The sequence below is a fragment of the Canis lupus genome, chromosome 9 (genome assembly GCF_011100685.1).
Source record: "Canis lupus familiaris isolate Mischka breed German Shepherd chromosome 9, alternate assembly UU_Cfam_GSD_1.0, whole genome shotgun sequence".
In the NCBI taxonomy this organism is placed as follows: Eukaryota; Metazoa; Chordata; class Mammalia; order Carnivora; family Canidae; genus Canis; species Canis lupus.
The window spans coordinates 6219296-6238582 of NC_049230.1; the positions used below are offsets into that span (position 1 = coordinate 6219296).

The 19287-nt window shown below is 48.1% G+C and overlaps 1 protein-coding gene across 1 annotated transcript; it reads left to right on the top strand.

Annotated features, from left to right (window-relative positions):
• Positions 1-2171: 2171 nt before the first annotated feature.
• Positions 2172-3961, top strand: NT5C (5', 3'-nucleotidase, cytosolic). Its single transcript, XM_038546635.1, has 5 exons — positions 2172-2374; positions 2919-3019; positions 3099-3159; positions 3357-3471; positions 3592-3961. The coding sequence occupies exons 1-5, from the start codon at positions 2180-2182 to the stop codon at positions 3750-3752; spliced, it is 633 nt and encodes a 210-aa protein (XP_038402563.1). The 5' UTR covers positions 2172-2179; the 3' UTR covers positions 3753-3961.
• The last annotated feature ends 15326 nt before the right edge of the window (positions 3962-19287 follow it).

Here is a 19287-nt window from a genome sequence, read left to right on the forward strand (position 1 = left end):
GCTGTGTGCATGATGCTGGTGCTTGACCATGAACTGAAGTCTCATCTTTAAAATGTGTGTTGTACTTCACAATCCTGGACTGTTGCTTAAAGTAAACAATGTACAAATTTTGAAACATGGTGTCTTGTGTCATCTTTTTGAGACTGTTTCAATGTTCTACCTGTTGAGTTACTGTTTTTCTTTGTTACTATCAATCCTGTTGTGCAAGGATTGATGAGTCATTAGAGTTGAAACAGACTAATGAAGTCCCAGAGAAGTTGGGCTTCTCTCAATAAAGAACATTCTTTAAAGAAAACAGGTTTAAAGGCACAGCAGGAGTTCAAAATGATATCCGTGGTAGTAAAAATACACGAGTTATATGGGATAAATGATAAAATAATTATTAGCCAATATCTTTTAGGTTCACCACCTACCCTTTGTGCTGGGTAGTAAGACATAGGATTTTAAGTCCTCTCACCTTGCAAGGGGCCTCTCAATGGTGAGAGGTTACAACAGGACTCCAATGGAAGGAAGATGAGGATCTGAGGAGACAGAAGCTCTTTGGGTTCTAGGCAGAAAGTTCTAGATTAACATGATGTATTAAATGTACAAATTGGGCATTAAGACTTGGCTTTTAGGGTCTAGCTATGCTACTAAACTGTTCTTTTGGCTTAGTCATTTAGGGACCAATTTCCCCATCTTAAAAAGTGAGACCTTTGAGATGATCATAACCAGCGGCTCATTTGAAATCTGGATATTTCTTTGGGAAGAATAGGGTGTTTATAGGTTCTGGGGATGTAATGTCTTTCTTCCTCATGATGCAAAGCATTTGCAAAATGGAGAGCAACAGCTTTGTTACAGGATCTGTCCAATTTCACCAAAACAGGTTAGCCCTACAAATACTAGCCTGAGTTCCGGTTTCTATTAGGACTCTTAGGAGGTACTCTTCTAATGGGGATCCTGGAAAAGAGATATATGTCCTGATTTCTGTCACAACTTGTAAGTAAGGTCAATGTTTTTGTTTTGTTTTTTTTCTTTTTAATTTTTTGAAGATAAGAGCCTAATCAAAATTCAAGTGAGGGAAGGGACAGTTCTGGCAGCCAGAACAGATTTTAGGAAATACTATGTAAACACGTTTGCTAAGAGTGTTATATTTTCCACTTAGCTTAGGGTCTGGTAAGTGGAGCTGTATGATCTTAGGATGATGACGGCAGAACAGTGTATTTCGTTGACAGTTTGGACTCCACACTGGTTGTGTGATGTGGGTGGGAAGTTGGGGAAATAGTGGAGGACTCAGTAGTGCCAATGCCGACTATACCTCTTAAAGGCTTTTTAATTTGATCACTTTATTTTTCAGATTAAAGATTTTATTTATTTATGAGAGAGAGAGGGAGAAGCAGGCCGCATGCAGGGAGCCCGACGTGGGACTCGATCCCGGGTCTCCAGGATCTGGCCCTGGGCTGAAGGCGGCGCTAACCCGCCGAGCCACCCGAGCCACCCGGATGCCCTAACCTGATCCCTTTAGAACAGGACACTGTTCTCTTTGTAATGCTTCAGTTAACATGGGTTCGGAGGTGCTGGGTGCTCGGATGCGGAGCTACAGGAAGCCGGGTCGCTTAAGTCTGAGTGTATAGTTGGTGGGTCAGGACCGCGTAAAATCTACCAAGGAGCATCCACAGCCTCCGCAGCGCGGCACGTCCCTGGACGCGGCTGGAACCGCCCACCCCCGAGCCCAGGGCCGTTCCCCAGAAAGGGCCTCCTCGACCACCCGCGCTCGGTGGAAATGGGGCCCCTCCGGTGGAACGGGACGTTCAGAGCGGGCGCTCCCGACGCTGCGTGGCCGGTTTGCCCCGCCGGCCAGGGGGCTGCAGCCTTTCCCTTCGAAGTCACCGGCGCCGCCGGCATTAGGGCCCGGGTCCCGCCCGCGTGTTCCCGCGCCCCGCCCCGCCCCACAGGCGAAGGTGGGCGGGGACCCCGGGCCTCGAGGTCGGGAGCCCGGGGTCGGCGCGGGAGGTCCCGTCCCCTCCCGGCCCGTGCGGGGCGAGCGGGCGCGCCCCCGAGGACGGCGCCTGGAGGCCGCGCGCTCCCGCCGGCCCGGGCCCGGGCGCCGCATGCAAATGAGCCCCGGGGCGCCCGCCCGCCCCGCCCCGCCCCGCCCCGCTCCCCCCCTCCCCCAGCCTCCCCGGCGCGGGCCCCGGCGATGGCGGCGGCGAGGGCGCGGCGCGCGCGGCCCGTGCGGGTGCTGGTGGACATGGACGGCGTGCTGGCCGACTTCGAGGCGGGCCTCCTGCGGGGCTTCCGCCGCCGCTTCCCCGGGGAGCCGCATGTGGCCCTGGAAGAGCGCCGCGGCTTCCTCGCCCGCGAGCAGTACCGAGCCCTGCGACCCGACCTGGCGGTAGAAGGGAGGGAGACGGCGGGAGCGGGCGGGGATGGCGGGAGCGGGCGGGGATGGCGGGAGCCCCGACCCCAGGGTCCCCGGGAGCCGGACCCACAGTGACCCCGGGAGCGGGAGCCCCGACCCCACACCGTCCCTGAGAACCAGGCGCCCCGACCCCCAGAGAGGCCTGGGAGCCAGGTGCCCTGACTACACAATGTCTTCAGGAGCCGGAGCCCCGACCCCACAGTGTCCCTGGAAGCAGGAAGCCCCGACCCCACACCAACCCCACAGGGCGCCTAGGAAGGGGAGCCCTCCCCTTAGGCAACACCGCCTCTGCTCCATTTCCAGAGACACCCCCGTCCTATTTAACAAAACCCTCACTTCAGAATCCATTTTTCACCCTGGACAAGAAAGTCTGGAAAAATGCTGTCCCATAAACAAAATCCTCTCCCTATAGCTCTGATCTGGGGACCAGAGTCCCTCAGGAATCTTATTTTGAGGGTCCTCCCGAGGCTAGATCTGCTGGAGGCAGAAGCTGAGATAAGAACATGCTATCTTTCAGGACAAAGTGGCCAGTGTGTATGAAGCCCCAGGCTTTTTCCTAGACTTGGAGCCTATCCCTGGAGCCTTGGAAGCCCTGCAGGAGATGAACAACATGCAGGAGTGAGGAAGGGCAGAGAGGGAGGGGAGGTGGAATGAGGGAGGTACCACCCTAATCCTAACCTGTGCCCCTTCCACGCAGCACCGAGGTCTTCATCTGCACCAGCCCCCTGATGAAGTATGAACACTGTGTGGGTGAGAAGGTGCCGTTACCCCAGCACTTCAGAGCCAACAGCTTCCTATGTTCTGATGTTTAAAATAAACCAGAATTGAAACACAGGAAGTTGGTGGGGGGGGGGGGGAGGCAGGGTGAGGAGAGCAGCATCTCTCAAGGGCTGGAGATCCCACTCCCACCTGTTTACCCACTGGCCCCACTGATAGACCTGTATCCTCCCCACAGTACCGCTGGGTGGAGAATCACCTGGGCCCCCAGTTTGTGGAGCGCATTATCCTGACAAGGGACAAGACGATGGTCTTGGGGGACCTGCTCATTGATGACAAGGACACCATTCGAGGTTAGACCTGTTTTCCTGGCAACCTTCCAGGCATCTGGCCTGCTGGGATTAGGGAGAGGGAGTAAAAATAACCAGATTACAGACTGCATCTCACCGCCTCTGTCCCATGTCCTATCCCAGGCCAAGAGGAGACCCCAAGATGGGAGCACATCTTGTTCACCTGCTGCCACAACCAGCACCTAGCCCTACCCCCAACGAGGAGACGGCTGCTCTCCTGGAGTGACAACTGGAGGGAGATCATAGACAGCAAGCGGGGGGCCGAAATAGTGGAGAGTTGCTGAAGGAAGGGAAGGCGGGCCAGAGGGAACCCCAGTAGAGCTGAATGACAGGGAAGTGTCCTGGTGGTGGCCCCCAGCACCACAGAGCAGGGAGACACGGTAACCTCTATGCTCACAAGCCAGCCACCTGGAACAGAACAGGATGGCTGGCAAGGAAACGGTGGAAAAATCACCCAAGAACCTTTTTAATAAAACACTTTGGCTCACCACTCTTCAAAGGCCCTTTATTTGGGGGGGAGAGTAAAGGGACAAGAGCCCTGGGGGAGTAGCTGAATACAGGCTGATAGGAGGCTTTCTCCTCCCGTCCTTAGTGGCTCCAGAACCTGCCCATGTCCACAACCACCTGGACACCATTCCGTGGCCATGGTAGAGGTCAACCTTGAGGCAGTGCAGAAGGGAGGCCAGGAAGCTCCCACTGCTCCTGAACCCCAACTTTCAATGGGGGCCCCACACCATTCCCCTGTGCTGACCAATGTACACTGTGGACTCCAAACCACATGCTTCTGTTGGTATCTGGTCCTCTGTCTCCCTTGAGCACCACTGGCGTTCCTGAAGCCCTTCTGAGTCTGAGACTCCTTTCCAGGGGCAGGGACTCCCCCTCACTAACCCAATCCTGATGGCAGAGGAGGGGGACCAGGACTTTCAGGCTGGGGCCATGGGGTGGTAAGCGAAGCATACATATGTGACCTCACCCTCATGGTGGTGGTCTTAAATGCCTGAGGTCTACCTTCACAATCAATGGGCTGCATCACTAAAGAGTAGGGGCACCAGGGTAGCTCAGTTTGTCGGGCATCTGACTCTTGGTTTTGGCTCAGGTTGTTTTCTCAGGGTCATAGGATAGGGCCCCATGTCAGGCTCTGCCCTGGGTGTGGAGTCTGATTGTCCCTCTCCCTCTGCTCCTCCTCCCACTCTCACTTAAAAACAAAACACAAGAGTAAGGACCACATCTTTATCTTTGAAACCCATGGTGCCTGACAGGCCTCTGTGGATAAACACTTTGATCCCAGGCCAGAGTTCTCTAGGCTGGTGTCAACCATACCCAGTGCCCAGCCTGCACAGCCCTGGAGTGGCCATGGCACCTTCCCAGAGCCCTGAGCTGGCATCTCATTTCTATTCTTCAAGATTACTTCAGATATTCCTATTATAGGAGAATTCCTGTTTCCTCAAGCACAAGCAATTCTGATCCCAGGCCCAGCTCCTCAGGAGAAGGCCTTTCTGCAAGCCTCTGAATCTAGGGTCCCAGGTGCTTCTCACATGAAGTTGAGAGCCTGGCAGTGGGGCACCAGGATGGAGCTGAGGGGCGGGAGGCAGGACCTTGACCTCCAGCTGGATGAGAGTGCCAGCCTATGGAAATGGCATTGCCTTTGCTCTCCTGCACATCTCCAAGTCTGGCTTCTTCTTTCATCAGTGCCTCTCACCACAGTGTAAATATCTGCCGTGCTGAGAAAACTCACCTTTAAAATAGCCAAAAGAGGAGTAGCCCCGGTGGCACAGTGGTTTAGCGCCGCCTTTAGCCCAGGGCCTGATCCTGGAGACCTGGGATCGAGTCCCACGACGGGCTCCCTGAATGGAGCCTGCTTCTCCCTCTGCCTGTGTCTCTGCCCCTCTCTCTGTCTTTCATGAATAAATAAAATCTTAAAAAAATAAAATAGTCAAAAGGGCACCATTTGGAGAGAACGTGCTCAGTGGGAGCCAGGCTGCTCCTGCTCCCTGAGCCTCCACTAGGATTGTGGTCTCCTCTGTAAGCAGTCAGGGGGTCATGACTATGAGGTCCCCCTGGATCAAGGCTGCTGTGGGGCCTCAGTCCTTGGCAGTGGGATACCCAAGGCAGAGTGAGCCCGCCAGGTGCGGGCTTCTGCCACTTGGCTTGGGGAACAGAAGTCTTCCAGGAAGATCTGGGCCAGGTTCCGGAGCCTTGTGTTGGCCGAGAGAGAGAAGCGCAGCATGCACTGGACGACAGGCATGGCAGTCAGCTCAGGGTGGGAGCCAGAGCCTGGCGAGCTCAGGTACATGATCGTGGTGACAGCGGATAACACAGTCTCCTCATTGGGGCTGGACAGGCAGTTGATGATGAGTGGGATGCCCCCTGTCTGCAGGATGTGCTCCTTGTTGGCCCTGTCTGGGCACAGGTTGCAGAGGCCTCCTGGGGACAAACAAGGGGAGACTAGATGCCTCAGGCCTGCACAACCGCACACCTCCCCTCCCAGCTTATCTCTACCCACTTTGTCCCAGGGACAAGGGATCCAAAGTCCATTCTGGGGGTGTCTGGGTAGCTCAGTTGGTTAAGCATCTGCCTTTGGCTCAGGTCATGATCCCAGGGTTCTGGGATCAAGCCCCACATTGGACTCCATGCTTCTCCCTCTGCCTCTGCCTGCTGATCCCCCTGCTTGTGTGTGCACTCTCTGTCAAGTAAATAAATAAAATCTTTAAAACAAAAATAAAGTCCATTCTGGTATCCATCCCTTCCTTTCAAGGCTCCTGAAGGCCACAGCCTCACCTTCAGGAAGTGGATACCAATTCCTTTGCCCCTTGGTTCAGCCAGTTCAATGGTGGATAGACTGACTTTCTTTCTTTCTTTCTTTCTTTCTTTCTTTCTTTCTTTCTTTCTTTCTTTCTCTCTCTCTCTCTCTCTCTCTCTTTCTTTTTCTTTCTTTTCTTTCTTTCTTTCTTTCTTTCTTTCTTTCTTTCTTTCTTTCTTTCTTTCTTTCAGCAAAAAAACCCAAAATAAAATCTATATCACTTTACAGAATTAAAAAACAGGTTAGGTGATGATTTCACAGGTGTGTGTGTGTGTGTATGTCAAAACTTATCAAATTGTGTCCTTTAGAGATGTACAGCTTATATATCAATTATCGCAATAAAGTTGTTAAAAATAGCTGAATTATAACCCATCTTAATCCTACCATCCAACATTTGCTTTTCATTTCTCAACTTCAAAATATGTGAATACATACAAACATTTAATAAAAATGTGAGTTTCCTGTTTTGTAAGCCAGCTTTTCTCATTCAACAATGTACTGTGAATCCTTCCATGCCAATATATCTACAACCATGGCATCATTTAGTGGCTGTGCAGTGTGCCAGGCTATGGATGCAGTAAATTTATTTATTAAGAGGCTAGAACAGGAGAGGACAGGGGAGGGCTAGGGGCTGGCAGGGACACACCTCTTTCAGACACAGGAGTCTACCCAGGTTTGACATTGCTATCCCCTCCCTCATAGTACCTGGGACAGTTTTGAGTCCTGCTATAGGGAAAGGTCTTTAAAAGTTTTATCCATTCAGCCTGTAGGGACCCCTCCCTGCATTCAGAATAAAATCAAAATCCCACTTTGAGGTCTTCACGGCCCTGTGCCATCTGGTCTGGTCCTTCTCTCCCTGTCACACAGAGCCTCAGGTCATCCTTGGGACCTTCTGGCCCCAGATTTTCACATGCTGCCTCCCTTTTGCTGGTACCCAACACTTCTCAGCTCCCTCACCAGGAAGGCTCCCTGGAATACCCCACTCACCACTCTCTACATCCTGGGCACTCCCCTCAGCCCCACATGCCATTTTCTTCATATACTTGGAACCCTGAGAAGCTACCTTGGCAGGTTTCTTTTCTTGCTAACTGCCAAGCCCCACTAGAAGGTATGTCCCTTAAGATCAGGACCATGGCCGTCTTATTCCCACCAGCTCCTTGGTGCCTGATGCAGAAGACATTCCATGAATACTTCCTGGAAGGGTTGTAGACCAGCTGGGGAAAGGGGGAAACCTGCAGAGGGCTGGGGTCTGGACAGTTGGCTCACCGAGATATCACCTACCATGAACTTCTGCATTTCTGGGATCTGAGGTGTGGCTCAAGAGCACCTCTGAGGCAAGGAAGGAGCTGAGAGGCACTCCTGGAGTCATGAGGCGAGGGAGACAAGTAACTCTGATGGAGGTCCCTCCCTGTGGGACACCCAGAGGCCTGCCTGACCTGCTGATGATACCTCAGCACACATTCACCCCAGTGGAGCCCTCAGCATGTCCTGGGGTCATCGTGTTGACTACATTCCTTAGTTGCTGTCTGTCTCTGTCACTAGACAACATAAGAGGCTCTGCTCTCTGGTTTGCCTCTGTATTCCAGGGACCTGCAACTGTGAGTGTCCACACAGTTGTGGACACATGTAGGGAATGCAACTGAACCCCGTGAAGTGTTAACATCACCCCTATTTTGGTGGAAGCTGAGGTTGTTGAGTATATTGCCTGAAGTCCCAGAAGATGGGACATCCTATGCCACTTTGATGGGACAAGTGGCAATGCTCTGGCAGGCCTCTGGCTTCCCAGACATACCTACACTATCTCTTCTGAACCACCAGTGGTGAAACAGCCTCCTACCCAAATTGTAGACTGACTGGGGGTAGGAGGTGGGATTTATCTCTGCTGTAAAGTATGATAAGATGAAATCTGAGTCACCCTTGGCTAGTGAGTCAACATCACACAGAGATATGCCTGGGTGGGGCCACTGCCACCCAGGCTAGGGGATAATCAGATGGCATGTGCTGGAGGGTGAAGGTGGAAGGAGGCCTCAGGATGGCTGGCCCCACCTGCTGCCCATGTAAGGGAGAAGTCTCCAAAGATGGATCCTGCGCCTCCCAAAGCTTGCCATTGCCTGGGACCCAACCACAGGGCATTCTTGAAGCCCCTCTGCCTTGCTAGCAGCAATCATCAGAGCAGAAAAGAAGAGTGAGTGCCTGAAAAGTGAGGGGTTCAGAGGACAAGGAGTCTGAATAGAGCCAGGGGCCCCATAAGAAGCCAAGGCCACAGGTGCTTTGAGCTCTCCCTCCTGAGTCCACCTCTGTAAACCTGCCCTGAAGAATGAAGGAGGCCTGTAGGAAAAGAGGAACACGAAGCCTGGAAGCTTCCTAAGTAATGGCCAGCAAGAGCAAGCTGGGTGGATCCAGTTCAGTATGTCAATATGATGGGAAAATCCTACAATTATTTTTTTTTTTAATTTTTATTTATTTATGATAGTCACAGAGAGAGACAGAGACACAGGCAGAGGGAGAAGCAGGCTCCATGCACCGGGAGCCTGACGTGGGACTTGATTCCGGGTCTCCAGGATCGCGCCCTGGGCCAAAGGCAGGCGCCAAACCACTTCACCACCCAGGGATCCCCAAAATTCTACAATTCTTAAAAAAATGTTTTCTTTTTTCCTTTTAAAGATTTTATTTATTTATTCATGAGAAACACAGAAAGAGAGAGAGGCAGAGTCACAGGCAGAGGGAGAAGCAGGCTCCATGCAGGGAGCTTGACGTAGGACTCGATCCCAGGCCTCCAGGATCACGCCCTGAGCTGAAGGCGGTGCTAAACCACTGAGCCACCCAGGCTGCCCAAAAATCATGTTTTCAAAGAGTATTTAACATAGGAAAATGCTTGTGACATGAGGTTAAGGAGGGAAAAACATTATTACATTGTATATATGATAAAACTGCAATGAACAAGTACAGCAAGATGTCACCTCTTCTGGGAGCCTTCCTAGACCACCCTCACAGCCCCTGTCCCCAGAGCCCTCCCGTCACTTCCTTTGTGACTCCCCGTCATGACTAAGTTACTTGTCATGTTTACTGAAGGTTACCCCCACTAAGCTACAACTCCCACGAAAGGGGGAATTTGTCTTGTCTCATTTGGCCACCTCAGCCTGGCATATAGCAGATACTCAATAAATGGACAGTCACATTAACAAAAGACAGGCTGGAGGGCACTAGGGGGGCTCAGGCAGGAAAGCGTCTGCCTTGGGTTCAAGTCATGATTGCAGGGTCCTGGGATGGAGCCCCACATCGGGATCTCTGCTCAGTGGGGAGTCTACTTCTCCCTCTGCCCCTCCCCCTGCTCCTTCTCTGTCTCTCAAATAAATAAATAAAATCTAAAAACAAAACAAAAGACAAACTGGAATCCCAGCAAAAAAGCCAACAATGCTTATCTCTGTGCAGCAGGATTAGGAGTCATTTTTATTTCCTTTATTTTTTAAGATTTCCTCCATGAAAATGTTCTGTTTGTTTTTTGTTTTCTGTGGGGAGGAAACAGGGTAGAAAATATTATTTTTATAAGCAGGAAAAAGCTTTTTAAATTTTTTTTATTTTAAAATATTTTATTTATTTATTCATGAGAGACACACAGAGAGAGAGGCAGAGACACAGGCAAAGGGAGAAGCAGGCTCCATGCAGGGAGCCTGATGTGGGACTCGATCCCAGGTCTCCAGGATCACGCCCCGGGCTGAAGGCGGTGCCAAACCACTGAGCACCTGGGCTGCCCGAAAAAGCTTTTTTTTTAAAAAAAATTATTTATTTACTTGAGAGAGAGAGAGAGAGAGAAAGAGAGAGAGAGCAGGCATGCATATGCCTGAGCAGGAGGAGATAGAGGAAGAGGAAGAGAGAACCTCAAGGGGACCCTGCTGAGCACAGAGGCAGATGTGGGGCTCCATCCCAAGACCCCAAGATCATGACCTGAGCCAAAATCAAGAGCTGGTCACTTAAAAAAAAAAAAAAAAAAAAAAAAAAAAAAAAAAGAGCTGGTCACTTAATCGGGACACCTAGGTGCCTCAGAAAAGGATTTTTTTTTTTTAATCTAGATTTTGGGCAGCCCGGTTGGCTCAGCGGTTTAGCTCCGCCTTCAGCCCAGGGCCTGATCCTGGAGACCTGGGATCGAGTCCCACATCAGGCTCTCTGCATGGAGCCTGCTTCTCCCTCTGCCTGTGTCTCTACCTCTCTCTCTCTGTGTCTCCCACGAATAAATAAATAAAATGTTTCTTTAAAAAAACTCATAATAAAATAAAATAAAATATATCTAGATTTCATTTGGAGGGATGCCTGGGTGGCATCTACCTGCAGCTCAGGGTGTGATCCTGGGATCCAGGATCGAGTCCCACATCGGGTTCCCTGTGGGGAGCCTGCTTCTCCCTCTGCCTATGTCTCTGCCTCTCTCTCTCTCTCACCCTGTGTCTCTCATGAATAAATAAGTGAATTTTTTTTAAAAAGACTATATTTATTTATTCATGAGAGACAGAGAGAGAGAGAGAGAGGCAGAGACACAGGCAGAGGGAGAATCAGGCTCCATGCAGGGAGCCCGATGTGGGACTTGATCCCGGGACTCCAAGATCACACCCTGGGCTGATGGCGCTAAACAGCTGAGCCAGCCAGGCTGCCCCCAAATAAGTGAAAAAAGAAAGGAATGGAAAGGAAAAGGAAAAGGAAAAGGAAAGGGAAAAGGAAAGGGAAAGGGAAAAGGAAAAGGAAAAGGAAAAGGAAAAGAGAAGAGAAGAGAAATAAATAAGGAAAGTAAAATTCAACAAATGACACCATTTAAAAAAAGTAAAAAAGTAAAAAAGGGGGCAGCCTGGGTGGCTCAGCGGTTTAGTGCCACCTTCGGTCAGGGCCTGATCCTGGAGACCCGAGATAGAGTCCCAAGTCAGGCTCCCTGTGTGGAGCGTGCTTCTCTCTCTGCCTCTCTCTCTCTTTCTCTGTCTCTCATGAATAAATGAATAAAATCTTTTAAAAAAATAAATAAAAATAAAAAAGTAAAAAGGCAAAAGGACAAAATATTAATAGACTATATCTGAAAGAAGATTCTTCCCAGAATATATAGAGAATAGTTATTACTGTCTATCAAGAAAAGATGAACACAGGGCACAGGAGGGGGCTGGTGGTGGCTGGGGGCTCAGTTAAGTGTTTGCCTACGGATCAGGTCATGATCTTAGGGTGTTGGGTTCGAGCCCCACGTCTGGCTCCCTGCTCAGTGTGGAGCCTGCTTCTCCCTCTCCTTTTGCCACTCCCTGCTTGTGCTTTCTCTCTGTCATACAAATAAAATCTTTTAAAAAAAGATGGGGATGGGATCCCTGGGTGGCGCAGCGGTTTGGCGCCTGCCTTTGGCTCAGGGCGCGATCCTGGAGACCCGGGATCGGGTCCCACGTCGGGCTCTCGGTGCATGGAGCCTGCTTCTCTCTCTGCCTGTGTCTCTGCCTCTCTCTCTCTCTCTGTGTGTGACTATCGTAAATAAAAAAAAAAAAAAAAAAAAAAAAAGATGGGGATGCCTCGGTGGCTCAGCAGCTGAGCATCTGCCTTCTGCTCAGGACGTGATCCTGGAGTCCCAGGATCAAGTCCCACGTCGGGCTCCCTGCATGGAGCCTGCTTCTCCCTCTGCCTATGTCTCTGTCTCTCATGAATAAATAAATAAAATCTTTAATAAAAAAATAAATTAAATTTAAAAAAATTTTAAAAAGATGAACACAGTGTAAAAAATGAGCCGAGACTTGAATAAACTCTGCACAATAGGACCAGTCTATGAGTGTGCTCGTCACAGTTTCTCAGAGAAATGAAAATTCAGACATCCACATGCAGAAGAATGAAACTAGACCACTCTCTTTCACCATACACAAAGATAAACTCAAAATGGATGAAAGATCTAAATGTGAGACAAGATTCCATCAAAATCCTAGAGAAGAACACAGGCAACACCCTTTTTGAACTCGGCCATAGTAACTTCTTGCAAGATACATCCACAAAGGCAAAAGAAACAAAAGCAAAAATGAACTATTGGGACTTCATCAAGATAAGAAGCTTTTGCACAGCAAAGGATACAGTCAACAAAACTCAAAGACAACCTACAGAATGGGAGAAGATATTTGCAAATGACATATCAGATAAAGGGCTAGTTTCCAAGATCTATAAAGAACTTATTAAACTCAACACCAAAGAAACAAACAATCCAATCATGAAATGGGCAAAAGACATGAACAGAAATCTCACAGAGGAAGACATAGACATGGCCAACATGCATATGAGAAAATGCTCTGCATCACTTGCCATCAGGGAAATACAAATCAAAACTACAATGAGATACCACCTCACACCAGTGAGAATGGGGAAAATTAACAAGGCAGGAAACCACAAATGTTGGAGAGGATGCGGAGAAAAGGGAACCCTCTTACACTGTTGGTGGGAATGTGAACTGGTGCAGCCACTCTGGAAAACTGTGTGGAGGTTCCTCAAACAGTTAAAAATATACCTGCCCTACGACCCAGCAATTGCACTGTTGGGGATTTACCCCAAAGATACAAATGCAATGAAACGCCGGGACACCTGCACCCCGATGTTTCTAGCAGCAATGGCCACTATAGCCAAACTGTGGAAGGAGCCTCGGTGTCCAACGAAAGATGAATGGATAAAGAAGATGTGGTTTATGTATACAATGGAATATTACTCAGCTATTAGAAATGACAAATACCCACCATTTGCTTCAACGTGGATGGAACTGGAGGGTATTATGCTGAGTGAAGTAAGTCAGTCGGAGAAGGACAAACATTATATGTTCTCATTCATTTGGGGAATATAAATAATAGTGAAAGGGAATATAAGGGAAGGGAGAAGAAATGTGTGGGAAATATCAGAAAGGGAGACAGAACGTAAAGACTGCTAACTCTGGGAAACGAACTAGGGGTGGTAGAAGGGGAGGAGGGCGGGGGGTGGGAGTGAATGGGTGACGGGCACTGGGTATTATTCTGTATGTTAGTAAATTGAACACCAATAAAAAAAAAAAAACAAATATGAAAAAAAAAATTAAAAAAAAAATAAAAAAAAGAACAAAAAAAAAAAAAAAAAAAAAAGAAATGAAAATTCAAACCACGATCAGATGCCTCCACACGCTGAGTGTAATGGCTTAGACAAAACAGATTGTCAATACTAAGGGCTGGTGGGAGGTGGGGCTGCTGGAATGCTTGTGCTGGTGGCCAGGAGTCTCACAGGCCATCAGGATTGTAAAAGTATGTGGCAGCTTCTACTCAAGTTAAACATATGCCCACCCTATGACTCAGCAATTCCACTTCTACCTGAATCTGAGAGAAAGGAGTACCTAAGTACACAGATTTTCTTGTGTACAAAGGGCAGCCCCGGTGGCGCAGCGGTTTAGCGCCGCCTGCAGCCTGGGGTGTGATCCAGGAGACCCGGGATTGAGACCTGGGATCCAGTCCTGCATCAGGCTCCCTGCATGGAGCCTGCTTCTCCCTCTGCCTGTGTCTCTGCCTTTCTCTGTGTCTCTATGAATGGATAAATAAAATCTTTTTTAAAAAAAAATCTGATAAAAAAAAAAAATCTGTGTACAAAAGGCTCTAAACTAGAAACAAATCTCCATCCACAGGTGAGCCGGATGAACAAATTGTGGCATATTCCTACAAAGGTGAGCTGATGGGGCAGCCCCGGTGGCGCAGCGGTTTAGCGCCGCCTGCAGCCCGAGGTATGAGACCCGGGATCGAGTCCCACATTGGGTTCCCTGCATGGAGCCTGCTTCTCCCTCTGCCTCTCTCTCTCTCTGTGTCTCTATGAATAAATATAATTAAAAAAAAAAAAAAAAAAGGTGAGCTGATGACACTAACAATCTGGACGAATCTCAAATACACTAAGTGAAGGAAACCAGACACAGGAGTACATCCTGAGTAACTCTACTTAGATGAAGCGCAAGACCAGGCAAAACAGGAGCACCTGGTTGGCCGAGTTGGTAGAGCAAGCAAATCTTGATCTCAGTGTGTCATGAGTTCAAGCCCCACATTGGGGTGGAGATTACTTTAAAAAAACTTTTTTTTTGAGAGCAAGCAAGCAAGAGCATGCAGGGGGACGGGGGCAGAAAGGCAGAGAGAATCTTAAGCAGGTTCCATGCTCCATTCACCAAAATAAAATCTTAAAACAACAAAAACAACAACACAGGTAAATCCCCTGGATTAGAACAGTGGTAACCTGGGGGTGGAAAACACTACCTGGGAGATGGTATGAGGGACTTTTCTGGGGGAGATGGAAACATTGTGTAACTTGATTTTAGATGTACAGATACCTTAATGAATTAAGTCCATCAAACTGCACTAGGTGTTTTTTTTGTTTTTAATTTTTATTTATTTATGATAGTCACACGGAAAGAGAGAGAGAGGCAGAGACACAGGCAGAGGGAGAAGAAGGCTCCATGCACCGGGAGCCCGACGTGGGATTCGATCCCGGGTCTCCAGGATGGCGCCATGGGCCAAAGGCAGGCGCCAAACGGCAGCGCCACCCAGGGATCCCTGCACTAGGTGTTGTATGGAAGTGTTGAATCACTATATCCTACACTTGACACTAATATTACCTTGTATGCTAACTGGAATTTATGTATTTATTTTATTAATGTATTTATTCATGAGAGACACAAAAAGAGAGAGGCAGAGACACAGGCAGAGGAAGAAGCAGGCTCCATGCAAGAAGCCCAATGTGGGACTTGATCACGGGACCCCAGGATCATGCCCTGGGCTAAAGGCAGGCACTAAACTGCTGAGCCACCCAGGGATCCCCTACTAACTGGAATTTAAATGAAAACTTACAAAGAGGAAAAAAAAGAAAAAGGTCAAGGAAAAAAAACAAACGTCAAACTGACACAAGATATGTGCACTTCACTGTGTGCTGATCATGCGGCATCTTAAACCACAGTTACCAAACAGAAAGGAGAGCAAGTTCTGACTGGCTGATGAACATGTTTTGGGTGGACCAGACAAGACAGAAGGAGAACAAGAGGCAAAAGCAGGGCCCTTCCAGGAACAGGGAACCACAGAAATCCCCAAGGGAGGCAAAAGAGAAAACCCCAAGTACAACCAAGGAAAAGAAAGCTGGAGACTCAGAGGTCAGGTAGGTGACCTCAGGGCACACAGTGAGTAGGGCACCACTGCTGAGATAGGAGGGTCTAAGGATTGTTCTGGGGATTAAAAGAGGTCACAGCCATAAGTACTTAGCCAGCGGCTAGGGGCCAGGCAAGCCTGAGGAGAGAGCAGAAGAGAGCAGCCCAAGACTTTATACTCCATTTGATGACTCAGCCACTCCAGGGTGATGGGCTGGCTGCGGCCCATCCCAGGTAAAAATCTTCATTTGGGACTATCTGTTCTTGGGTTTTACTTTAGCATCTTGAAAATGGTTCTTTCTGAAATTTAAACGTTGACAGATAGAGGCACCTGGGGGCTCAGTGAGTTAAGTGTCTGCCTCCAACTCAGGTCATGATCTCATGGTCGGAGGATCCAGCCCTAACCCCATGTGGTCAGGCTCCCTGCTCAGCGGAGAGTCTGCTCCTCTCTCTCCCTCTGCCTGCAGCTCCCCCTGCTTGTGCTCTCTCTGTCAAACAAACTGAATGAATGAATGAATGAATGAATAAATAAATAATAAATAAATAAATGTTGAGGGATTGAACAGTATATGAAGTAACCACTATGTGTAAAAAAGAGAAACAGGGTGAAAGGAAATAGGAATGGAAGTGAGACTTCTCTCAAAACACCTTATATACAGTTCTGATTTAAACTCATGAATGTTGGGCAGCCCAGGTGGCTCAGCGGTTTAGTGCTGCCTTCAGTCCCGGGTGTGATCCTGGAGACCTGGGATCAAGTCCCACGTGGGGCTCCCTGCATGGAGCCTGCTTCTCCCTCTGCCTGTGTCTCTGCCTCTCTCTCTCTTTGTGTCTCTCCTGAATAAATAAATAAAAAATAAACTCATGAATGTTTCCCATCATAACAAACATCAAATTAAATCAAAAGAAGAGAAAACATGGCTTTTCATTCTTCTGACCTAGATTTCACTACTGGAAATTTATGCTAACCGGTATACCCCTACAGGGGAGAAATGGCCGACAAATAAGGTTATCCACTGCAGTACTGCTTGTGAGAACAGACTGGAAGCAATGTAAATGTCCACCCCTAAGGCAGGGAGCTAAACACTGGTCCCTCGGTCCCTCGGTGCCAGGGAATGGCACACGGCATTTACAAAGAATGAAGCAACTCTCTGCGCACCAAGGCATGATGCTACGTTAAAAAATAAAAATAAAAAGCAGAATATCTATCTACTACCACACATGCAGAACCTGCAAAAAGGTATATAGGTGAATATAAACATATTTATTTGTAAATACTGAAAATAACTCTGGGAGGATATAAAAGAAACTAGTAACAATGGTTACTTCCAGAAAAGGCTACAGAGGGAGTTACTGTTTGCTACATACCCTTCTGAATTCTGCAGCTTATGAACCAATCATGTATTTACATAAATTACAGGGATCCCTGGGTGGCGCAGCGGTTTGGCGCCTGCCTTTGGCCCAGGGCGCGATCCCGGAGACCCGGGATCGAATCCCACATCGGGTTCCCGGTGCATGGAGCCTGCTTCTCCCTCTGCCTGTGTCTCTGCCTCTCTCTCTCTGTCTCTCTGTGACTATCATAAATAAATAAAAATTAAAAAAAAAAAAATTACATAAATTACACACACAACCTTCCTCCTGCCCAGAACTCAGAGGAAGGAGAATTGGTCTCTGCAAGTCTGAAAGGAGTGGCAGAGGCTGCCCTGCTCCAGCTAGAGCGGAAGGGAGCAGTGGGGTAAGAATACTGACATCACCTCCTTTCTATAAGGGGAATCCTGCCACAGATGGATAGCTGAGGAATTCCTTTTCTTTTTCTTTTATTTTAAAGTAACCTCTTAGGACGCTTGGGTGGCTCAGCAGTTGAGCATCTGCCTTTGGCTCAGGGCATGATCCTGGAGTCCTGGGATTGAGTCCTACATCAGGCTCCCTGCATGAAGCCTGCTTCTCCCTCTGCCTATGTCTCTCTCTCTCTGTGTCTCTCATAAATAAATATATAAAATATTAAAAGAAAAAGAAAAAGAAAAACTCTCTATCCAATTGGGGCTTGAGCTCATTACCCGGAGATCAAGAGTTACATGTTCTACCGACTGAGCCAGTCAGGTGCCCCAAGGAATTCTTTTTTTTTTTTTTTTTTTAAGTTTTATTTATTTAAGTGATGTCTACACCCAACATGGAGCTTGAACTCATGACCCCAAGATAAAGAGTCAGATGCTTTATCAACTGAGCCAGCCTTGTGCTTCCTGAGGAATTGCTTTTTAAGCAGAAAGATGTCTAAGCCCAGAAGCCTAACTCATCAGTGAGAGAAGGAGGCATAGGGAAATCCAGAGCATAGAGGATAAAGCAAGGGCTCTATGGTGGGCAGATCTAGTTAGAATCCTAGTACTGCCACTAAAGACCTAGGGGACTAGAGCAAGCAACTCAGATTCTCCATCAGTAAAATGAGGAGAGATAATTAACGTGATTAAGCACACAGTAAATATGGACTAACCATGCACTTGTTTATAGCCCCAGAGGTTGGCACAAGGCCCATACCTGCAACCCACAGGTAGAGAAGAGGGCTGACACATACGAATAGAATGCAAATACCCAGGTGAGCAGTACCAAGGTCAAGAAGTAAAATACCATCAGCAATCCAAAAGCCTCTGTGTGTCCTTTCCTGATCCAATTCTCTTTCCCTTTCAGGGGTGAACACCTTCCTGATTTGTTTAACCTTCTCCCTCTGCTTCTCCCCCCATTCACCTGCTCTCTCTCAAATAAATAAATAAAATCTTAAAAAAAATTTTTTTTACTACATATACATCCCTACTACACTAATACTATAATTCACTTCTACCTATTTTTTAACTTTATGGAAATGGAGCTACACGGTACATATTATGTATCTAGCATGATTTGCTTAAGGTTACTGTTAGGAAGATTACTGCATGTAGCTACAGACTGTTCCTTTACCTTGCTAAATAAGTAGTATGAACATCCCACAATGTCAGTATCCATTCTTACTGACTGTTTCAAGTTTGGGACTATCACAGATAATGCTGATACTAACATTTTTGCACTTATGTCTGGATGGCATGTGCCCGAACCCTATGAATGTAACTGTTAGATCATGGGGCGTGCTTATTTTCAACTGTATTAAGTACTGTTTGCCAGAGACCACTGAAGATTGATCTCCCAGCCTTTCTCTGAGCAACACCACCATCTGGTGGCAACTACATGTATTGCAGGAAATAGAACACAAAAACAACTTCAGGTGAATTCTGGGAGGCCACCTACTTGGACCCTGTTGAGTAACAAAACTGCCAAGTATTCTGTGACATACTAGGACTCAACCAATTGTCATAGAGGCAGAAAATTTTCTCCTGGTTCCGTTATACTTCCATACTGCCTCTAGGATGGTGCAGGTGTATACAGGCTGCATACAGAATGCCTGAGACTCAACCCATAGTACTTTGGGCAAATACTCCCAAATTAATGCCAAAGGTTGTCAGAGTTCTTATTTGGAGCAAGAACCCCAAATTCTTTCACTCATTTGGGTATTTAGTGAGATCCTGGCTCTATTTCTGGTTCTCCATAATTCTTGCATTCTTGTCCCCCACCCCAAACAAGGGCAGCTCTGACGTAACCAGTGCTGTCTCCCAGTGGTAGTTTCTAAGTGTCACCCGGACTGTAAGCACAACCAGTAGTGGCAAGGATGACTTCCCACCAGAACCACCTCAAGGGCAGTGTGGAAATGGCAAGGTGTGGTGGAAACAAAGAACAAGGAAAGACAACATTCTGGAGTCTGAGCCTTGGCTCTGCCAGCTGGACCCCCTGGGCACAGAATTTGGATCCAGGGAGAATCCGTAAGTTCCTCACAGAGGAGTTGTGAATTGTTTCCCCATATGTGAAGACAGCTTAG